Here is a 16,728-nt window from a genome sequence, read left to right as displayed (position 1 = left end):
TCTTGAAATAGGAGGTGCTCTGAAGTGTCAGAAGTTCAAATTTGATGAAATAATGTCATTTTTGAACACAAGTTGTCTGCTTTGCCAAGCCTTATGTTTTATTTTTCCAGAGTTCAAAATTTATTATCCATTACCGTACCGCACATTTTGCTTTTACCACCAATATGTACTTTTTGATACAGCGTAACTCGAAAACCGTATGGAATACAAAAAAACCGAGACCACCTCCAGTGTTGGGCTTTACATGCTCTACAAAATGCAAAAAAGAATGGGTCTCTAGCATTAACGGTTCCCGAATTAGAGACAGTTTTCAGTTTCGGTATCTTATGGCTGCTACTCCCGTGAAAATGCACCGATTGACCCCAAATTCATGGAGATGAAAGATGACCTGAAGGGTAACACCTTCCAATAATATTATTGGTTAAGTCTGTGTGGTGTCTGAATAACAGGGCAAAAAAAATTTTTTTCGTAAAAAATTTCATTTTTTTGAAAATTTTGGCCCATTTGACCTTGAAGTAAAGGTCAAAGGTCAAATCCAAGGGTATATTTGAAATCTACACATATGACTTTTGGAAAGCCGTCTATAGAAATTTTTCCCATAACTCCTTCCGTAGGGTAGATAATTAGCATTTAATTTTGCCATTTTTAGACAAGGGTGCATTGCAATGAGTGCCACACCCAGACCCCAATACCGACAAAGCCCAAATTTTACGTGGAACGAGTTGAGATTATAGGTGACCTAAATCCATGAGATGGGTACGGGGGCCCTTACCGTCTAGGAGGAGAAGCGGTAACGGTAGCCGTCCGGCGGAGCCGGCGGAGCCGGCGGAGCCAACGGAGCCGGCGGAGCCGGCGGAACGATCCGGACGGGACCGAAACCATGTGTACCGCCAGCGCTAACGCTGGTGGTACAATAAGCACACAGACAAAATGCTGCAGATAGTGGGTTCGTCTCTGGTGAAAAGCTCCACACTAATCACTCAAGCAGCTAATAAAACAGCCGAACTTGATTTTTCTGATCTTGAATCAGGCTCGGAGTCGGCGTATGACACTAATGTCTGCTGCTAAAGTTTCCTCCGATGGAGTACCCACAAAGTCCTCATTCATAAAACACTAGGCCATATCTGCAAAATTGCTCTGATGATTGACCTCATTCTCAAGAGGTCGCTGTAAAGATTTCAGTCTTTTGCACGCTGGCTTTACATAATAATGCCTGGCTATTGTTGTACATTAGTATTCATCATTCCCGTTTCCTCTGTATCAGTTTTCCTAGAAGATAACATGTCCAATTTGGCATCGTTAGATGTCTGTTTTTCATTCAGACTTTGCAAGTATTCTAGAATCTTCGATTCTTGGTTTGTTGCGATTTTCGCAGCAACACTAGTGGTCTTCAGCGCCAGCAGATTTCTCACTACTTTTAGCCACTTGTTTATTTTTCCAAGTCTAACTTCGCCACCCTGAGCTTCAGAGCTAACTTGACACTAACCTCTTCACTGTAGCCTATCTTCATCGTGTCAAGTAACCTCTGACCAGATTCGATTGCCTCCGCCGCCCGCCAATCAAATTTAAAAGCCCGCACTCAATGACTCATTAAACGATCTAGCCAATGAACGCGAACGAGTCAAAGCGCGCTTTGTTCAAATCCGGACCAATCAAAGATAAGGCTGAATATCAGGGACTTGCCGTAACCTGTGGGCAGCACGCAAATTACATCGTCTCTCAGTAGATAATGATGCAGGGCCTCAAACTGCTAGACCCTATGGTTTCAATTCTGATTTACTCATATTTTGCAAAGAATCAAGAGATAACTTAACACATTCTTTTTCGTAGTCACTCGCCTTGCTTTCTTTGTGTACGGTAATACACTCGGAACTACTCGGATGTCTCCGCACTCGACAATAACTATGTTGTTAGTATGGAGCTTGCGGAATTAGCCGAGGATTGCCGATTGACGGTCAACCAATCAGCGTTTTCACCAAACTTTGGTGAAAAATTTTGAAACATGGATTTGATTGGCTTATATAAACTAGGTCAAACTATTTTCGTCAGAGGTTACTTGACACGATGAAGATCGGCTACAGTGAAAAGGTTAGTGTCAAGTAAGCTCTGAAGCTCAGGGTGAACTTCGCCAGCTCATTTTTCTCCAACATGTTGGAAAAAAGATGTATTGCCAAAAAAGAACAGAATACACCAATATGTATTGACAAAAATGTCAAAATACATACATGCAAGAAAATTCTTGCTAACCACGCACTTCCCGCCTTGTGCTACTGACGTGCATGCACACTGTGCATTCTCATTTCATGATGAACCAATATAATTGTTCAATATAGAATTAGATAATTAAGTTTCAAATATTTCCAGTAATGTATAAACTGCAGTGTCTTCTGTATATTTCAGAAGACATTGTTATATAACATTAGGTACTGATAATGAAACAAGGTTGCAGTGGTGTCAAATGTAAAGACTATACTGATGCACAATATAGGTCATTTTGAGAATTCCGATGCAATACAGTGAATAGAAAGATTTCCAATTTGTATGACAATGGATAAAATATGCTAAAAAAAAAATAATAAAATAAAACAACTTTTGATTTCAGTTCTGTAAGTTGAACACAAAAAGTAAAACGTTTTTCATCTTATTTGTATAACACTGAAAGTGCAAGGCAACAACAATGACAACAACAAACACAGGCGACAGCTGTATATACAGATACATCTGTGTCTGAACATACAAAGGGAAGGTTTTCAAAATTCAGAAATTTAAAACAAGACTTCACATAGCTGTTACATGCTGTGGCACTGCCACAATCTATGTTTAGAATTTTGGACCAACCAAGTCAGATTTTTTATTGGTCCAGAAAAATTTTGCCAGTCATGACTGATCGGACCGACAGTTTCAGCATGTTTGTGTAATTGAAGCGGAGATTATCTCTCTCTCTCTGTTTACTCTGTTACCTTTATTTGGCACCTTGTAAACAGGTCAGGAAATATTTAGAAGAATATAATATTATTTTCAAGTTATGAAAACTTTTGTTCACCTCCTTCGTCATACAATCTACAAATCAAATAAGCTCTCTTTTCAAAAATCTTACCTTTTTGTTTAATCTGCAAAATAAGCTCTCCACAGCTGGTTATCTTAACCTCATTGATAGGACGATTATTTTCATCTGTCTTCTGGTTCTCAATAGCTATTACAACATCCTGTCCTCTGATTACATGGCCAAAAACCACATGTTTCCTACAATTAAACATATACATCATTCCATTGCTATACTGACACACACACTTTACTCTAATTTCCTTGTGCTGCATCAAAGCATCATGCTACATTGCATCCCAATTTCCTTTGTTTTTTGTTGAGTTACATGATCCTGAAATTCCCTGAAAATATTCAATTCTACATAATTATGTCAGCTACCACCTTCTCTTAAAACTTTGTCAGTTTGTTTTTAGACCTGAGACCTGGCCCCCTTTTCACAAAGAATCTTAAATCCGTAGTTGACTAGCTCCAGCTGAGTGACCTAGCTAGGTCAACTATGCTGCAGTCGACTAGGAGTGTTTCACAAAGAATCTAAAGTCAACTTAATCAAAGCCAAAATTCAAGAAGTATGTGAGTTGAAGTATGAAGCAGACCCTACAACAGTGTGGGATACATTAAAATGTGTGTTAAGAGGAAAAATAATAATAATAATAATAAGTAACACAGTTTTCTTTTCAAAATGTTTGTAGTACCAGTGCATTTTTGACAATTTTGATGTAACATTACATAATAAGTTACAGAATAATTATCACCAATTTTTGATTATTGACTTTAAATAGCATGGACATGTAGAAAATTTGGTTACCATATGGCTTTATGTCCATGGGAGCTCTGAGTCCCACAATGAAAATGCCAACACAATAAAAATGAATATTTCACTAAAATGTATAACTTCCAGAAAAATAGCCAATTAGACTGCTTTTCCAACTCAGGCTGCATTTAAGTCCTGTGTTTCTTTTTTGAAAGTTTGATAATCATAAGTAACATGGTTTTCCCATAATGGTCAGCATGGCAGCAGCACCAAAAATTGTGTTTTCTTCTATTTTAATGCAATATTACATAATGCTTAACAGCAAAATGACCATCAACTTTTAATAATAAAATATATGTATAATGGATAGCATGGGTCTTCAAGCCCGTGGAGGTTCTAAGTCACACCTTGAAAATGCCAATATGTGAAAAGTTAAATTTTCACAAAAAAAAAAAAAAAAAAAACTGTTTAATTGCCAGAAAAAATTTACCAAAAAGACTGCATTGCTTACTGAAGCTGTATTTTAGTCCTGTGTTTCTTTCCTGTAAGTTTGAGAACAGTAAGTGACATGGTTTTCCTTAAATGGTCATCATGGAAGCAGTGCCCAAAATAGGGGTTTCTTCAAATTTTGATGCAATATTACATTATGTTTAACAGCATAATGACCATCAATTTTTAATAATAAAATATTAGTATCATGGATATTCAGAAAATGTGACTAGCAAAGGTGTTCAGGCCCATGGAACTTCAAAGTCACACCTTGAAAATGCCAAAATGTAAACAAGACAGCACTGTTCTGAAATGGGTGTTTTCCCATTTTTAACAATTTTTTAACATAAAACAAAATTAACAGTTTACTGCCATTTTTATATGATCAACTAAGAAAATTGATGAGATGGGAAAAATATCAATAGAATAGTGTTAAATGTCCAATTTCCTCCATTCTGAGATTCTGAACATAGTGAATGATTCAATCTGACAAACTGAAATGATATGAGTTTATTTCCATTTTTGAAACTCTATTATACAATACATGATAACAAGTTTACCATCATTTTTACATAATCAACTAACAATGTTGTAAAGATGCAGGATATATCAAACAAACACTTTTACGTATCTTATTAGTTAAATAATGAGACTGTTAACATGCCTTAGAATTGAATCTGAGGAAATGTGAAAAAACAGCATAACTTCTAAAATAATGGCCCGATTATGCCGATTTTCGAACTCAACCTGCATTTTAGTAAGATTGACCACTCCTGTGAGTTTAATGACAATTGGTCTATATGTTTTTCTTATATTGTTTTTACAGTGTTGCATATATGCTGAAAATAAAAAAACAGCATAAGTACTAAAATAGTGGCCCGATCTTGCCGATTTTCGAACTTGACCTGCATTTTAGTAAGATTGAGTACTCCTGTAAGTTTCATGACAACGGGCCTATTAATTTACCTTTAAATGTGTTTACAGTGTTGCATATATGCTAAAAAGTGAAAAAAACAGCATAACTTCTACAATAATGGCCGGATCATGCTGATTTTCGAACTTGACCTGCGTTTTATGAATATTCATCAGCTCTGTAAATATAAAGCCAAAAAGTAAAACTGCCCTCCACTTATCGTGTTTACAAGGAAAGTGCACGGCGCCGGCATCGGCAGCGACAGACGCAGGTGATGGCAATATGTACAGACACATCTGTGTCTGTACATAAAAATTGTATGTCTATAAGCACTTTTATTGTCATCGGGGACGAGAGCTATTGAAAAGACAACAAAAGTCAATAATTGACAAAGGGCCGAGGCATGCAGCATCTATTTCATTGGCTTGAAAATTTATCGAGTCTTGCCAAGGATGCGGTCGAACAATCTACACAAGAAAAAAAATTCTGTCACATGATTTTGATGTATGGACTAAATGTTTGAGCCCAGAAAATTAATTTAATAATATAATTTTTTGGTTGGATTGACTGGGCCCATTGAAATGCTTGGCACATTACCATATCTATGTATGCTATTGCTTAACTGATTATGTCAATGGTCGACTGCAGTTGATGTGATTGATTGATTGATTGATAGGGACCTGAGTATCTGACGGAATTGGCATCAGCAAAAGTGACAACATAGCCACAGAGATCAAAATATATACAGACATAGTTTCTGTATATAATAAAGGTGTATGGGGGGAAAATACATTGCTGCCTTTGGTGTGCGAGCACTATGCTCTTAAAAATTCTCTTTCTTAATAGCAAAAAATTACATGGTCTGCAACAATAGGGAGAGAGAGCCTTGATAGAGCTTGTTTTGCCTTAACTTTAAAGTTTACTTGCCCAAGATAATAAATGACACAGGTGTCAGTAACAGTATCTGTGTCTCACTAATTGTTTCACTCACTTGCTACAATACTTTACAGTTACCAACTGATCATAGATTACACCAATGATAATCAGATTAAAAATAATTAATGGTTGGACAAATGAACTTACCCATCTAAATGAGGAGCAGGCTTTGTCAATCTATTGGAAAGTAATGGAAACAACACATTGGAAGAGAACAAACCAAGTACATATACAAAAATATGTAAATCTAAACTAAAAACTAGAGGATCAGAGAGGCGATACCGCCTCCAGATATTGTACCACCAGCTGGAGTAAGCGCATTCGTATGGACCCCCCCCCCCCAAAAAAAAAAAAGGGGACACCACCACCAGTCTTGTGCTTGACAAGCTCTATAAAATACAATCAACAAGAGTTTTCAAAATATGCAAAAAAATAAATAAATAAATAAAATAACTAAAAATGGAACAATCAAGCAGATTTTCGAATTGTCTTGCATTTTCCTACCATTGATCACTCCTGCAATTCTGTAGACAAAAGGCCTATTGGTTTCCCTTGAAATGTGTTGTCAGTGGTGCATATATGCTGACAAAAGAGAAAACCTAGGGGCAACAACAGGCACATCTCTGCTAGTTTTGAAGATATGAGGGGCAAGAAAATATGCAAAGCTCAGTTCATGGTGAAAAAGTAGGTCAAAGGTCAATTTCAATATCATAGTATATGAATTTCTATTCAAGTTCAAAAGTAACCATGGGCATTTCTTTGCCAATTTTGCAGATTTAAAGGCCAGAAAACATGCAAAAAGCAGTTCATCATAAAAAAGTTGGTCAAAGATTAATTTCAAGGTCACAGATTGCCAGTGTATTACTTCCTACTCAAATTCAATAGTAACTATGGGCGTATCTTTGCCAGTATTGGAGATAAAAAGGAACGAAAATTTGCAAAGTTCAGTTTATGGCAAAAAGTAGGTCAAAGGTAAATTTTAAGGTCACAGTAAATTGCCAGTATATGACTTCCTATTCAAGTTCAATAGTAACTATGGACCTATCTCTGCCAGTTTTGGAGATAAAAGGGAACCAAAATTTGCAAAGTTCAATTCATGATGGAAAGTAGCTCAAAGGTCAATTTTAAGGTCACAGTAAATTGCCTGTAATGACTTTCTATTCAAATTCAATAGTAACTATGGGTGTATCTTTGCCAGTATTGGAGATAAAAGGGAACGAAAATTTGCAAAGTTCAGTTCATGGTAAAAAGTAGGTCAAAGGTCAATTTTAAGATCACAGTGAAGTGCCGGTATATGACTTCCTATTCAACTTTACTAGTAACTATGGACCTATCTCTGCCAGTTTTGGTGATAAAAGGGAACGAAAATTTGCAAAGTTCAGTTCATGGTGAAAAGTAGGTCAAAGGTCAATTTTAAGGTCATAGTAAATTGCCTCTAATGGCTTTCTATTCAAATTCAAAAGTAACTATGCGTATCTTTGCCAGTGTTGGAGATAAAAGGGAACAAAAATTTGCAAAGTTCAGTTTATGGTAAAAAGTAGGTCAAAGGTCAATTTTAAGGTCACACTTAGATTGCCAGTATATGACAAAAATTTGCAAAGTTCAATTCATGATGAAAAGTAGGTCAAAGGTCAATTTCAGGGTCACACTTAGATTGCCAGTATATGACTTCCTATTCAAGTTCAATAGTAACTATGGACCTATCTCTGCCAGTTTTGGAGATAAAAGGGAAAGAAATTAGCAAAATTCAGTTCATGGTGAAAAGTAGGTCAAAGGTCAATTTTAAGGTCACAGTAAATTGCCAGTATGTGATTTCCTATTCAACTTTAATAGTAACTATGGACCCATCTCTGCCAGTTTTAGAGATTTAAGGGACTTAATGTTACAATTTTGGAGTTACAATAATGTGCCATAAATTTCCTACAGAAAAATTAATTAAAATAAAGAAAAGGTCAATTTGGTTGAAATTCTTGAAATGGGAGGTGCTCAGAAGTTTCAGGCCCCGCATGCACAAAAAATCCTTATCTTAAGTTAAAAATTCTCCTTAACTTCATAAGAAAATTCTTAGCTGAGGAAACCCCTTAAGTGGTATGCACAAAGTACCTTAAGAATTTCCTAAGCCAAGAATTTTCTCAAATAATAGGAATTTCCTCAACTCTGTAGGATTTCTCTTATGTGTTTAGCTATGTTTAGCCTGTGCATTGACCAACAGAATTACCTGTTACAATAGCTCACACTGGGGAATTCCTGGGGGAATCCATGTTTGAAGGAATCCTTTACTTGGATATGATAGGCTTATCAGTTATTATTAGAAGAGTTGAGATATCAATTGTGTAGGCCAAGAAGTTGTAACTTCTTGTGTAGGCCTAGTATTCTTCATACTCTGACAGAAAAAGAGGCATGTCATCCAATCCCCAGACCCAACACTAATAATAATAATCCAGTGACATAATTACATTTTAATCAAAAGGTTTTATCTCTATTGGCTGATACATGTGCACCCATCTCCCCTATCGGCCATAAAAAATATTAGTTTACCATCATTGTCACCTACAAGAAGTGATTCAGTAGGGCGTACTTTTTGCTCATACAAAAACACATTGAATTTAACCAACGATGCCCTCAGGACCGTCATTACATACACTAAAACATGGAACGTACCATGAGCAAAGCTAGTAACATAAATTGCAGTGAGAGGCACTCTTAGTACAGGGAGAGTCTGTTTTTGTGCATGAGGTGCACATTTGATGGGGTAAATTTACATTATAATTTTTTTATGTGAGCAGAAAAAGTAATGCGGCGGGGGATGATTTTTTCATGGGCCCTAAAAAAGAAATAAGCCCAGCATATACTTATTTCATGACTATGGCCATTTACATGTCATAGACTTACATATTTCAAGTGTTATCTGTGATGAAAAATTGTGGCATGTAATTCATAATATTAATATTAATTTTAATTATTAATTTCACTATTGACCCTACGTATGCACATATTAAATACCTATGTTAATTGTATACGGTAATATGCCAAACAATTCGACCAAGATTAATTAATTAATTTCATGGAAATGTCAGTTTGGTCGAATTGATTAAAATACAGCAAATGGAAACCTTTGATATCGTCGGATTGTTAGGGGCATCTCCCAAATGTCCATCTTTCCAGAAGTATTGCATTTTACCGGAAGTGTTACGCAAGATAAGCTGCAATTTTCGCCTAACATGTGTTTCAGGCATGTTTTATCCTCCGGAGATCTTATTTTGCTGTGTACAATATGTGCTAACATTACTTAACATTAAAAAAGACGACAATTATAATTTTTAATTATATATTTCCCTCACCTACGATCACTTTCATGATGCGCTTCACAAGTGGGACGAGTATTTCCCCGGAGACAGGTGTTGTAAACAAAGGCCTGTCACTTATATTTGAAACTGGTAGCTTTAGTGGACTTAAACTAGTTATGTGATCTACGTACGCCCTATTTGAATTTTAATATGACAACTGAAATCAACCGAATTGAAATTTTTTACCAGTCTGAGATCAGTTGTTTTCAACCCGCAAGGCTTGCTCAGCGTCGAGGCATAGACGTACGTACTTCCGAAGAAAATTCAATCACCCGTATCGAAGAATACCAACTGGTACTCAAACGGAAATCAGTGTAACTTCAAATTACTATTAAGTATTTTATTTAAAAAGCATGTCATATAAAAACATATTGAGAAAAGGCAAAATACCTGTGCCGATAGACATACAGTATTTTGCTGGCATTCTTCCGATTTTCTTACTTATATACTCTCGCTGTGCACAAACCACGGTGCATATTGAAAACCCCACTGATACAACCCGAACGTAAAAAAAGCATTTACTTGCCATAATTTTCACAAAACAGGTGCATTTATAATTTGACGTGAGAATTGAGCACATGCAGAAATGAGAGACTGGTTTTATCTGGTCTGCTCCAGCATAGCGCAAACCACATGTTAATGAAGACGGTCCCATTTTGGGGGAGGGGGTCACAGGAATGGAGTTCGTCGTGGATTACGCTAAATATTATCAACATTTCATGCATCTTGGGAAATAGAAAGTGACTCACAGGTAACGTAAATACCCAGTGGAACTCTCTATGAAGGATTTTCGCAGTCCCGAAATATTCTTGGTCTTGCGACTGCCCTTTCCAGTTCATCCACTTCTTCACGATAAACAGCAATAATAAGAGCTATAGAGAAATAATGTTGCTGTACAGCTTTGACTAGCGCAAATGAATGCCACTGTGTTGTACAGTCACTGAATCTAAGGACAAAATTTCCACTTAAGAGACCCAATGAGGTACCTTAAAGTTGAGGAGATATTTGGGGAATTCTCAACTTAAGATGTTTTGTGCATACGGGGCCAGATGTCATTTTTCACCAGAAATTGTCTGCCTCGCCAAGCCTTATGTTTTATTTACCCGGGGTTCAAAATTTATTATACATTACCGTACTGCACATTTTGCCTTCACCACCACAATATACTTTTTGCTACAGCATAATTCGAAAACCGTATGGAATACAAAAAAACAGAGACCACAAGCAGTGTTGGGCTTTACATGCTTTACAAAATGGGTCTCTAGCATTAACGGTTCCCGAATTAGAGACAGTTTTCAGTTTCGGTAATTTATGGCCGCTACTCCTGTCAAAATGCACCGATTGACCCCAAATTCACGGTGATGAAAGATGACCCGAAGGGTAACATTTTCCAATAATATTATTGGTTAGGTCTGTGTGGTTTCTGAATATCAGCGCAAATAATTTTTTTTCGTAAAAAATTTCGTTTTTTTTTTTTTAATTTTGGCCCATTTGACCTTGAAATAAAGGTCAAGGGTCAAATCCAAGGGCATATTTAAAATCTCCACATATGACTTTCGGTCAGCCATCTGTAGAAATTTTTCCCATAATTCCATCAGTTTGGGAGATATTTAGCATTGAATTTTCAAAAATTTTGACAAGGGTGCGTTTCAACGAGCATCACAACCAGGCCAATGCAGCAACTGAGACAAAAAAACCTGGGGGTTCAAGTTGAGATTATATGTGACCTAAATCCAAGAGATGAGGATACAGGTCCTTGCGGTCTAGGAGGAGAAGCGGTAACAGTGACTTGTATCCCACGTCATCCTGCGGAGCCGCAGGAGCCGGCGGAGCTGTACGAGATGGATCGGGACTAAAACCATGAGTACCGCCAGCGTACACGCTGGTGGTACTAATAACACTTATTACATGTTACATTTTCAATGGTTCTTTTCAATTTACATGAATTCCTTCAAGTTACAAATTTGAGGATAAGCTATGCAAATAGTTATATGCTAATAGTTATATATATATATAGTTTCCATTTGAAAATTTTACCGAAAATAATAATAATAATAATAATAATAATAATAATACTAATAATAATTCGTCCAAAACTTTTGCATAATATTGCAAACAGACAAACAAACTCACTTTACAGTATTACAGCACTTAAGTATTTTAATTTCTAAAACGATGAGATAATGTACACCTTCAATTACAATACGAGATATTTCTTCTAAGGGAAAAATAGCCTTTTTGGTTTAAGATTACATTTTCAAATACTCACATAAAGAATTGCGATCCATTGGTATCTTTACCACGGTTTGCCATGGACAGAAGAAAGGGACGGTCATGCTTGATGATGAAATTTTCATCTGAAAAAGATAAATGCATTCTACAATTACTATCAAGTTTCAAATAACTGAACTGTCCAAATAATTGTAATGTGGAAATTGTCCAAACATTAATCACTGCACAGTCTGAATAATTGCACCATGTGGAAAAATGTCCAAAAATCCATAATTGTACCATGCCAAATAATTGTACTGCATGGAATTATCTCTTAAAATCAACTTAAGGATCAGAGAGGCGATACTGCCTCCGGGTATTGTGCCACCAGCTGCAGTTTCGTTTGGAAAACAAAACAAGGCAGCAAAGCTGCCTAATGTACAGACAAAAAGCAGAAAATAATAATGCACAAAATAGGATTCTGATGCAATAATACATGCTTAACTGCAGAGTCAACAAATTTTAATTATGCACAACAGATAATACTGATGAAAGTAAAAGCATAAAGCTTCAGGCCCATGAGAGTTCAAGTTCACAGTTGAATCTGACAAAATGCAATGATATGAGTTCATTCCATTTTTGATACTTTATTATACAATATACGATAACAGGTTTACCGTCATTTTTAAATAATCACATAACAATATTGTTAAGATGCAGAAAATGTCAAAAGAACACTTTTACATACCTAATTAGGTCAATGATCAGACTGTTAACATGGGTAAGAATTTTAAAAATCTGAGGAAAAAACTTGATACATACAAAGAAAGGCATTACTTCAGTATAACTTAATCGATCAAGCTTACTTTTGAACTTAATTTGTATATTAGTAAGATTGATCACTCCTGTGAGTTGCAAGACAATAGGCCTATCAGTTTTCCTTGAAATGTGTTATCAATGTTGCATTTATATGCTGAAAAAAGGAAAAAACAGTATAACTTTTGTTAAAATGGTCTGATCAAGCTGATTTTTTAACTCAACCTGTATTTTATGAATGTACATCAGTTCTGTAAGTTTAAAGCTAAAAGTAAAAGGATTTTCCACTTATCGTGTTATCAGTGTGGCATATATGCTGTAACAAGCGAAAAAACAGCATATATTTTAACAAAATGGCCCGATCATGCTGATTTTCAAGCTCATCCTGAATATTCTGAATATTCATCAGTTTCGTAAGTTTAAAGCCCAAAGGTACATTTTTCTACTTATTGTGTTATCGCTATTGCATATATGCTGAAAAAAGTGAAAAAACAACATAACTTTTGAATAAATGGTCTGATCAAGCTGATTTTAAAACGCGACCTGCATATTACGAATATTCATCCTAAGTTTTAAGACAAAAGGTACCCGTAAAACAGTTTTCCACTTATCGTGTTATCGGTGAAAGTGCACAGCGACGATGATGCAGACGGCGACGACAGATGCAGGTGACAGCTATATGTATACACACACATCTGTGTCTGTACATAAAAATAAAGCAATTGCTTTGGAAAAGTAGGTGAAATTCAAGGTCACAGTTAAGATGCCAATATATGACTTCCTATTCAAGTTCAGTAGTGACCATGGGCATATCCATGTTAGTTTTAGAGTATTTCACATTTTATTTTCACCATTGTGCATTGCAACATACTTATTGAAATAGCACAACTCTGTCTGAACATATACATAACACCTCATGAATGTCTTTTGGACAAGACACTACAGATAATACAAAGCTGAGATTTAAGAATGGTTCAAACTCATCTCACTGTATATAAACTGTTTGTTATTTGCATATCTTGTCATCAAACATTTAGGAAAAATACTATGTCCAGGCCTGTTAATGGCATTCAATGAAAGGGTCTTCTTAACATTTTTTAAAGAAAAACATATATAATGGATAAATGAAAGAGACAAGTTTATCAGCCCTCTTCACTATATCAGCTAATAAAACATCTAACAAGGCAGCAAAACCATCAAATGCACGGACACAAGGCAGGAAATAATGATCCAAAATACATTTTTTGTCAATTATAATTCAATTTTATACAATTATTGTCATTGGTTGAGGACACAACTTGGCTTTATTCAACTCAAAGCAGGGGCAATAGACCGATGCTAAAAGCCAATAAGATTTACGACCCATTAAAATGTCGTTTGGTATTTCTCTTCATTATATACGGTGGCATTTTGTAGGGTTTGTGGCAAAAATTATGACTTTGTATCTTTAATCATATGATTTTTCAATTCAAATTTTCAAAACCTTCTTTAAAGATAAGACATATTACCAGGAAAGGTCCCTCCATAGATAGACTCCCCTCCAGTTCCATTGCCTAAAACATAAGAGCAAACATCAGTTGACAAAGAAACGATCCATACCAATTACAATACAAGGAATCACACCTGCCTCATGTACAGAAAAAAAGATAAAACTGATAGAATGACATGTAAGCAGCTAAAATGGTGAACCATATATATATGAACCATATATCGAGTTACCTCTGACCAGAATCATTTGACCTAGTTTATTCAGCTTATCGAATCCACGTTCTCAAGATTTTTCACCAGAGTTTGGTAAAAACACCGATTGGATAAAAGTCTAGAACATTTTTGTCCAATGAGATTTTTTATTGGTATAGCACAATATATCTCCATAATCTTTGACTGGTCCACATTTCAACAAATCATGTCTCGACTCTTTCACATTTATTAGCTCAATTATTCAATAAGTCATTGAGTGCAGGCTTTAAATTAAAGTGGCCTAATTAATCTGGTCAAGGGTAACTAGAAACAGCAATGGTATCTTATAAAGAAGAATTTTTTTCGAGTAATTTTTTAAGCTCAGGGTGTTTAATGATGATACAGCCCCATTTTTTCATTTTTCATGTGATATTACACAATATTTAATAAAATAATAACTATAAATTTTTAATTCTTTCTTGTAATAAGAATTTCATCCTTAGATGAGATCCGTTTGCATGTGTTGGGGCGCTTTAGGTTATACCGTTCAGAGGCAAGCGTATAGTGTAGACATTACAATGGAAATTGATTGTGAAACAACAGTTTAAACATTTATATTGAAATGTTTTTTCACTTTGCATGTTTTTTCTGTGCACATGTGCGAAAATCAATCACTCACAGGTGGTAATTGACATTTATTTTCGCAAACAATGACACGAGATTCAAAATACATGGTGTCATGGCAGAAGTTACCAGTGCCTTTGTAAAACAGGGCAGCAAAGCTGTCAAATGTACAGACAACAACCAAGAAAAATAATGCATTGAAGTTGATTTGCCCTCATTCATAAAAGTTACAAAATAATAAGTAACATAGTTTTCCTTTTAGAGCGTTTGTAGTGGCAGTACACAAAATATTTTTATCAATTTTGATGCAATGTTACATAACACTTAACAGCTTCTTATCACCAATTTTAAATTATGGACTGCAGAGGACATAGTTATCTACAAAATGTGACTAACAAAGGGCTTCAGGCCCATGGAAATTCAAAGTAACACTTTAAAAATGCCAATATGTACACAAGTACTGAAATGTATTATTTTCATTTTTATCACTTATTACATAATACACAATTTAATTTCATTTTTAAATGATAAACTAAAATTTTATTAAGATGGGATAAATATCAATAAAACAATTTAAATGTCTAATTTGCTCCATTCTGAGATTCTGAACATAGTGAGGGATTGAATCTGACAAACTGCACCGATGTGAGTTTATTTTCATTTTTGACACGTTATGACACAATACACGATAACAGATTTACCAGCATTTTATATAAGAAATTTATACAATTGTTAAGATGCAGAAAACGTCAAAATTCACTTTTACAACTAGAGAATCAGAGAGGCGATATTGCCTCCAGGTACTTTACCAGCAGCTGGAGCTGGAGTAAGTACATTCATATGGAAAACAAAAACAAGGCAGCAAAGCTGTCAAATGTATAGACAAAAAACAGAAAATAAAGATGCAGAAAATAGGTCACAAATGCCAGTGTTTGAGAAAAAAATTAAAAAGGAAAACATAAAACTAGACAAGGCAGCAAAGCCATCAAATGTACAGACAAAAAGCAGGAAATAACTATGCACAAAATAGGCTACTGTCAATTCTGATGCAAAAGTACATTGTGTTAAACTGCAAATTCAACATCAAATTTTAATTATGCTCAACAGATAATACCAATGTAAGTAAAATGTGTAACAAGCATAAGGCTTTCGGCCCATGGGAGTTCAAGTTCACACTTTGAAAATGTTTAACTTCCAGAAAAAGAAGCCAATTAGACTACTTTTCCAACCCAGGCTGCATTTTAGTCCTGCATTTCTTTTTTGAACATTTGGCAATTATAAGTAACATGGTTTTCCCATAATGGTCATAATGGCAGCAGCACCCATAATTTTTTTCTTCTATTCTGATGCAATATTACGTATTGGTTAACAGCATAATGACCGTCAATTTTTAATAATAAAATATACGTATCATGGATTTTCAGAAAATGTGACTAGCATGGGTCTCCAAGCATGTAGAACTTCAAAGTCACACCTTGAAAATGCCAATATGTGAAATATGCTGAAAAGTGAAAAAAAGCATGACTTCTACAATAATGGCCCGATCATGCTGATTTTCGAACTTGACCTGCGTTTTATGAATATTCATCAGCTCTGTAAATATAAAGCCCAAAAGTAAAACTGCCCTCCACTAATCATGTTTACAAGGAAAGTGCACCGCGCCAGCATCGGCATCGGCGATGGCGATGACAGACGCAGGTGATGGCAATATGTACAGATACATCTGTGTCTGTACATAATTATGAGACTGTTAACATGCCTAAGAATTGAATCTGAGGAAATGTGAAAAAACGGCATTTCTTTAAAAAAATGGCCTGATTATGCTGATTTTTAAACTCAACCTGCGTTTTAGTAAGATTGACCACTCCTGTGAGTTTAATGACAATTGGCCTATCTATTTTTCTTGTATTGTGTTT

General features: G+C 35.4%; 1 protein-coding gene across 10 annotated transcripts in view; it reads right to left on the bottom strand.

The window, feature by feature from the left end:
• The window catches only part of LOC106174618 (peptidyl-prolyl cis-trans isomerase G), an 84,476-nt gene that overhangs the window by 33,616 nt on the left and 34,132 nt on the right, over positions 1-16,728 (bottom strand). For 6 of the 10 annotated variants that reach the window (XM_087018517.1, XM_087018520.1, XM_087018521.1 and 3 more), the window contains 4 exons: positions 14,017-14,061; positions 11,751-11,838; positions 6,282-6,311; positions 3,098-3,243 (listed from right to left, as the gene is read on the bottom strand). In XM_087018517.1, the coding sequence (XP_086874643.1) occupies positions 3,098-3,243; positions 6,282-6,311; positions 11,751-11,838; positions 14,017-14,061 (309 nt within the window). The remainder of the gene's footprint in view (positions 1-3,097; positions 3,244-6,281; positions 6,312-11,750; positions 11,839-14,016; positions 14,062-16,728) is intronic. The other 4 variants (XM_087018523.1, XM_087018527.1, XM_087018522.1 and 1 more) reach the window with 3 other exon arrangements.

The sequence above is a fragment of the Lingula anatina genome, chromosome 7 (genome assembly GCF_051362555.1).
Source record: "Lingula anatina isolate TDL-2025a chromosome 7, LinAna3.0, whole genome shotgun sequence".
Taxonomy (NCBI): Eukaryota; Metazoa; Brachiopoda; class Lingulata; order Lingulida; family Lingulidae; genus Lingula; species Lingula anatina.
The sequence above is the reverse complement of the archived record's forward strand: the minus strand, read 5'-3'. Positions and strand labels throughout refer to the sequence as shown.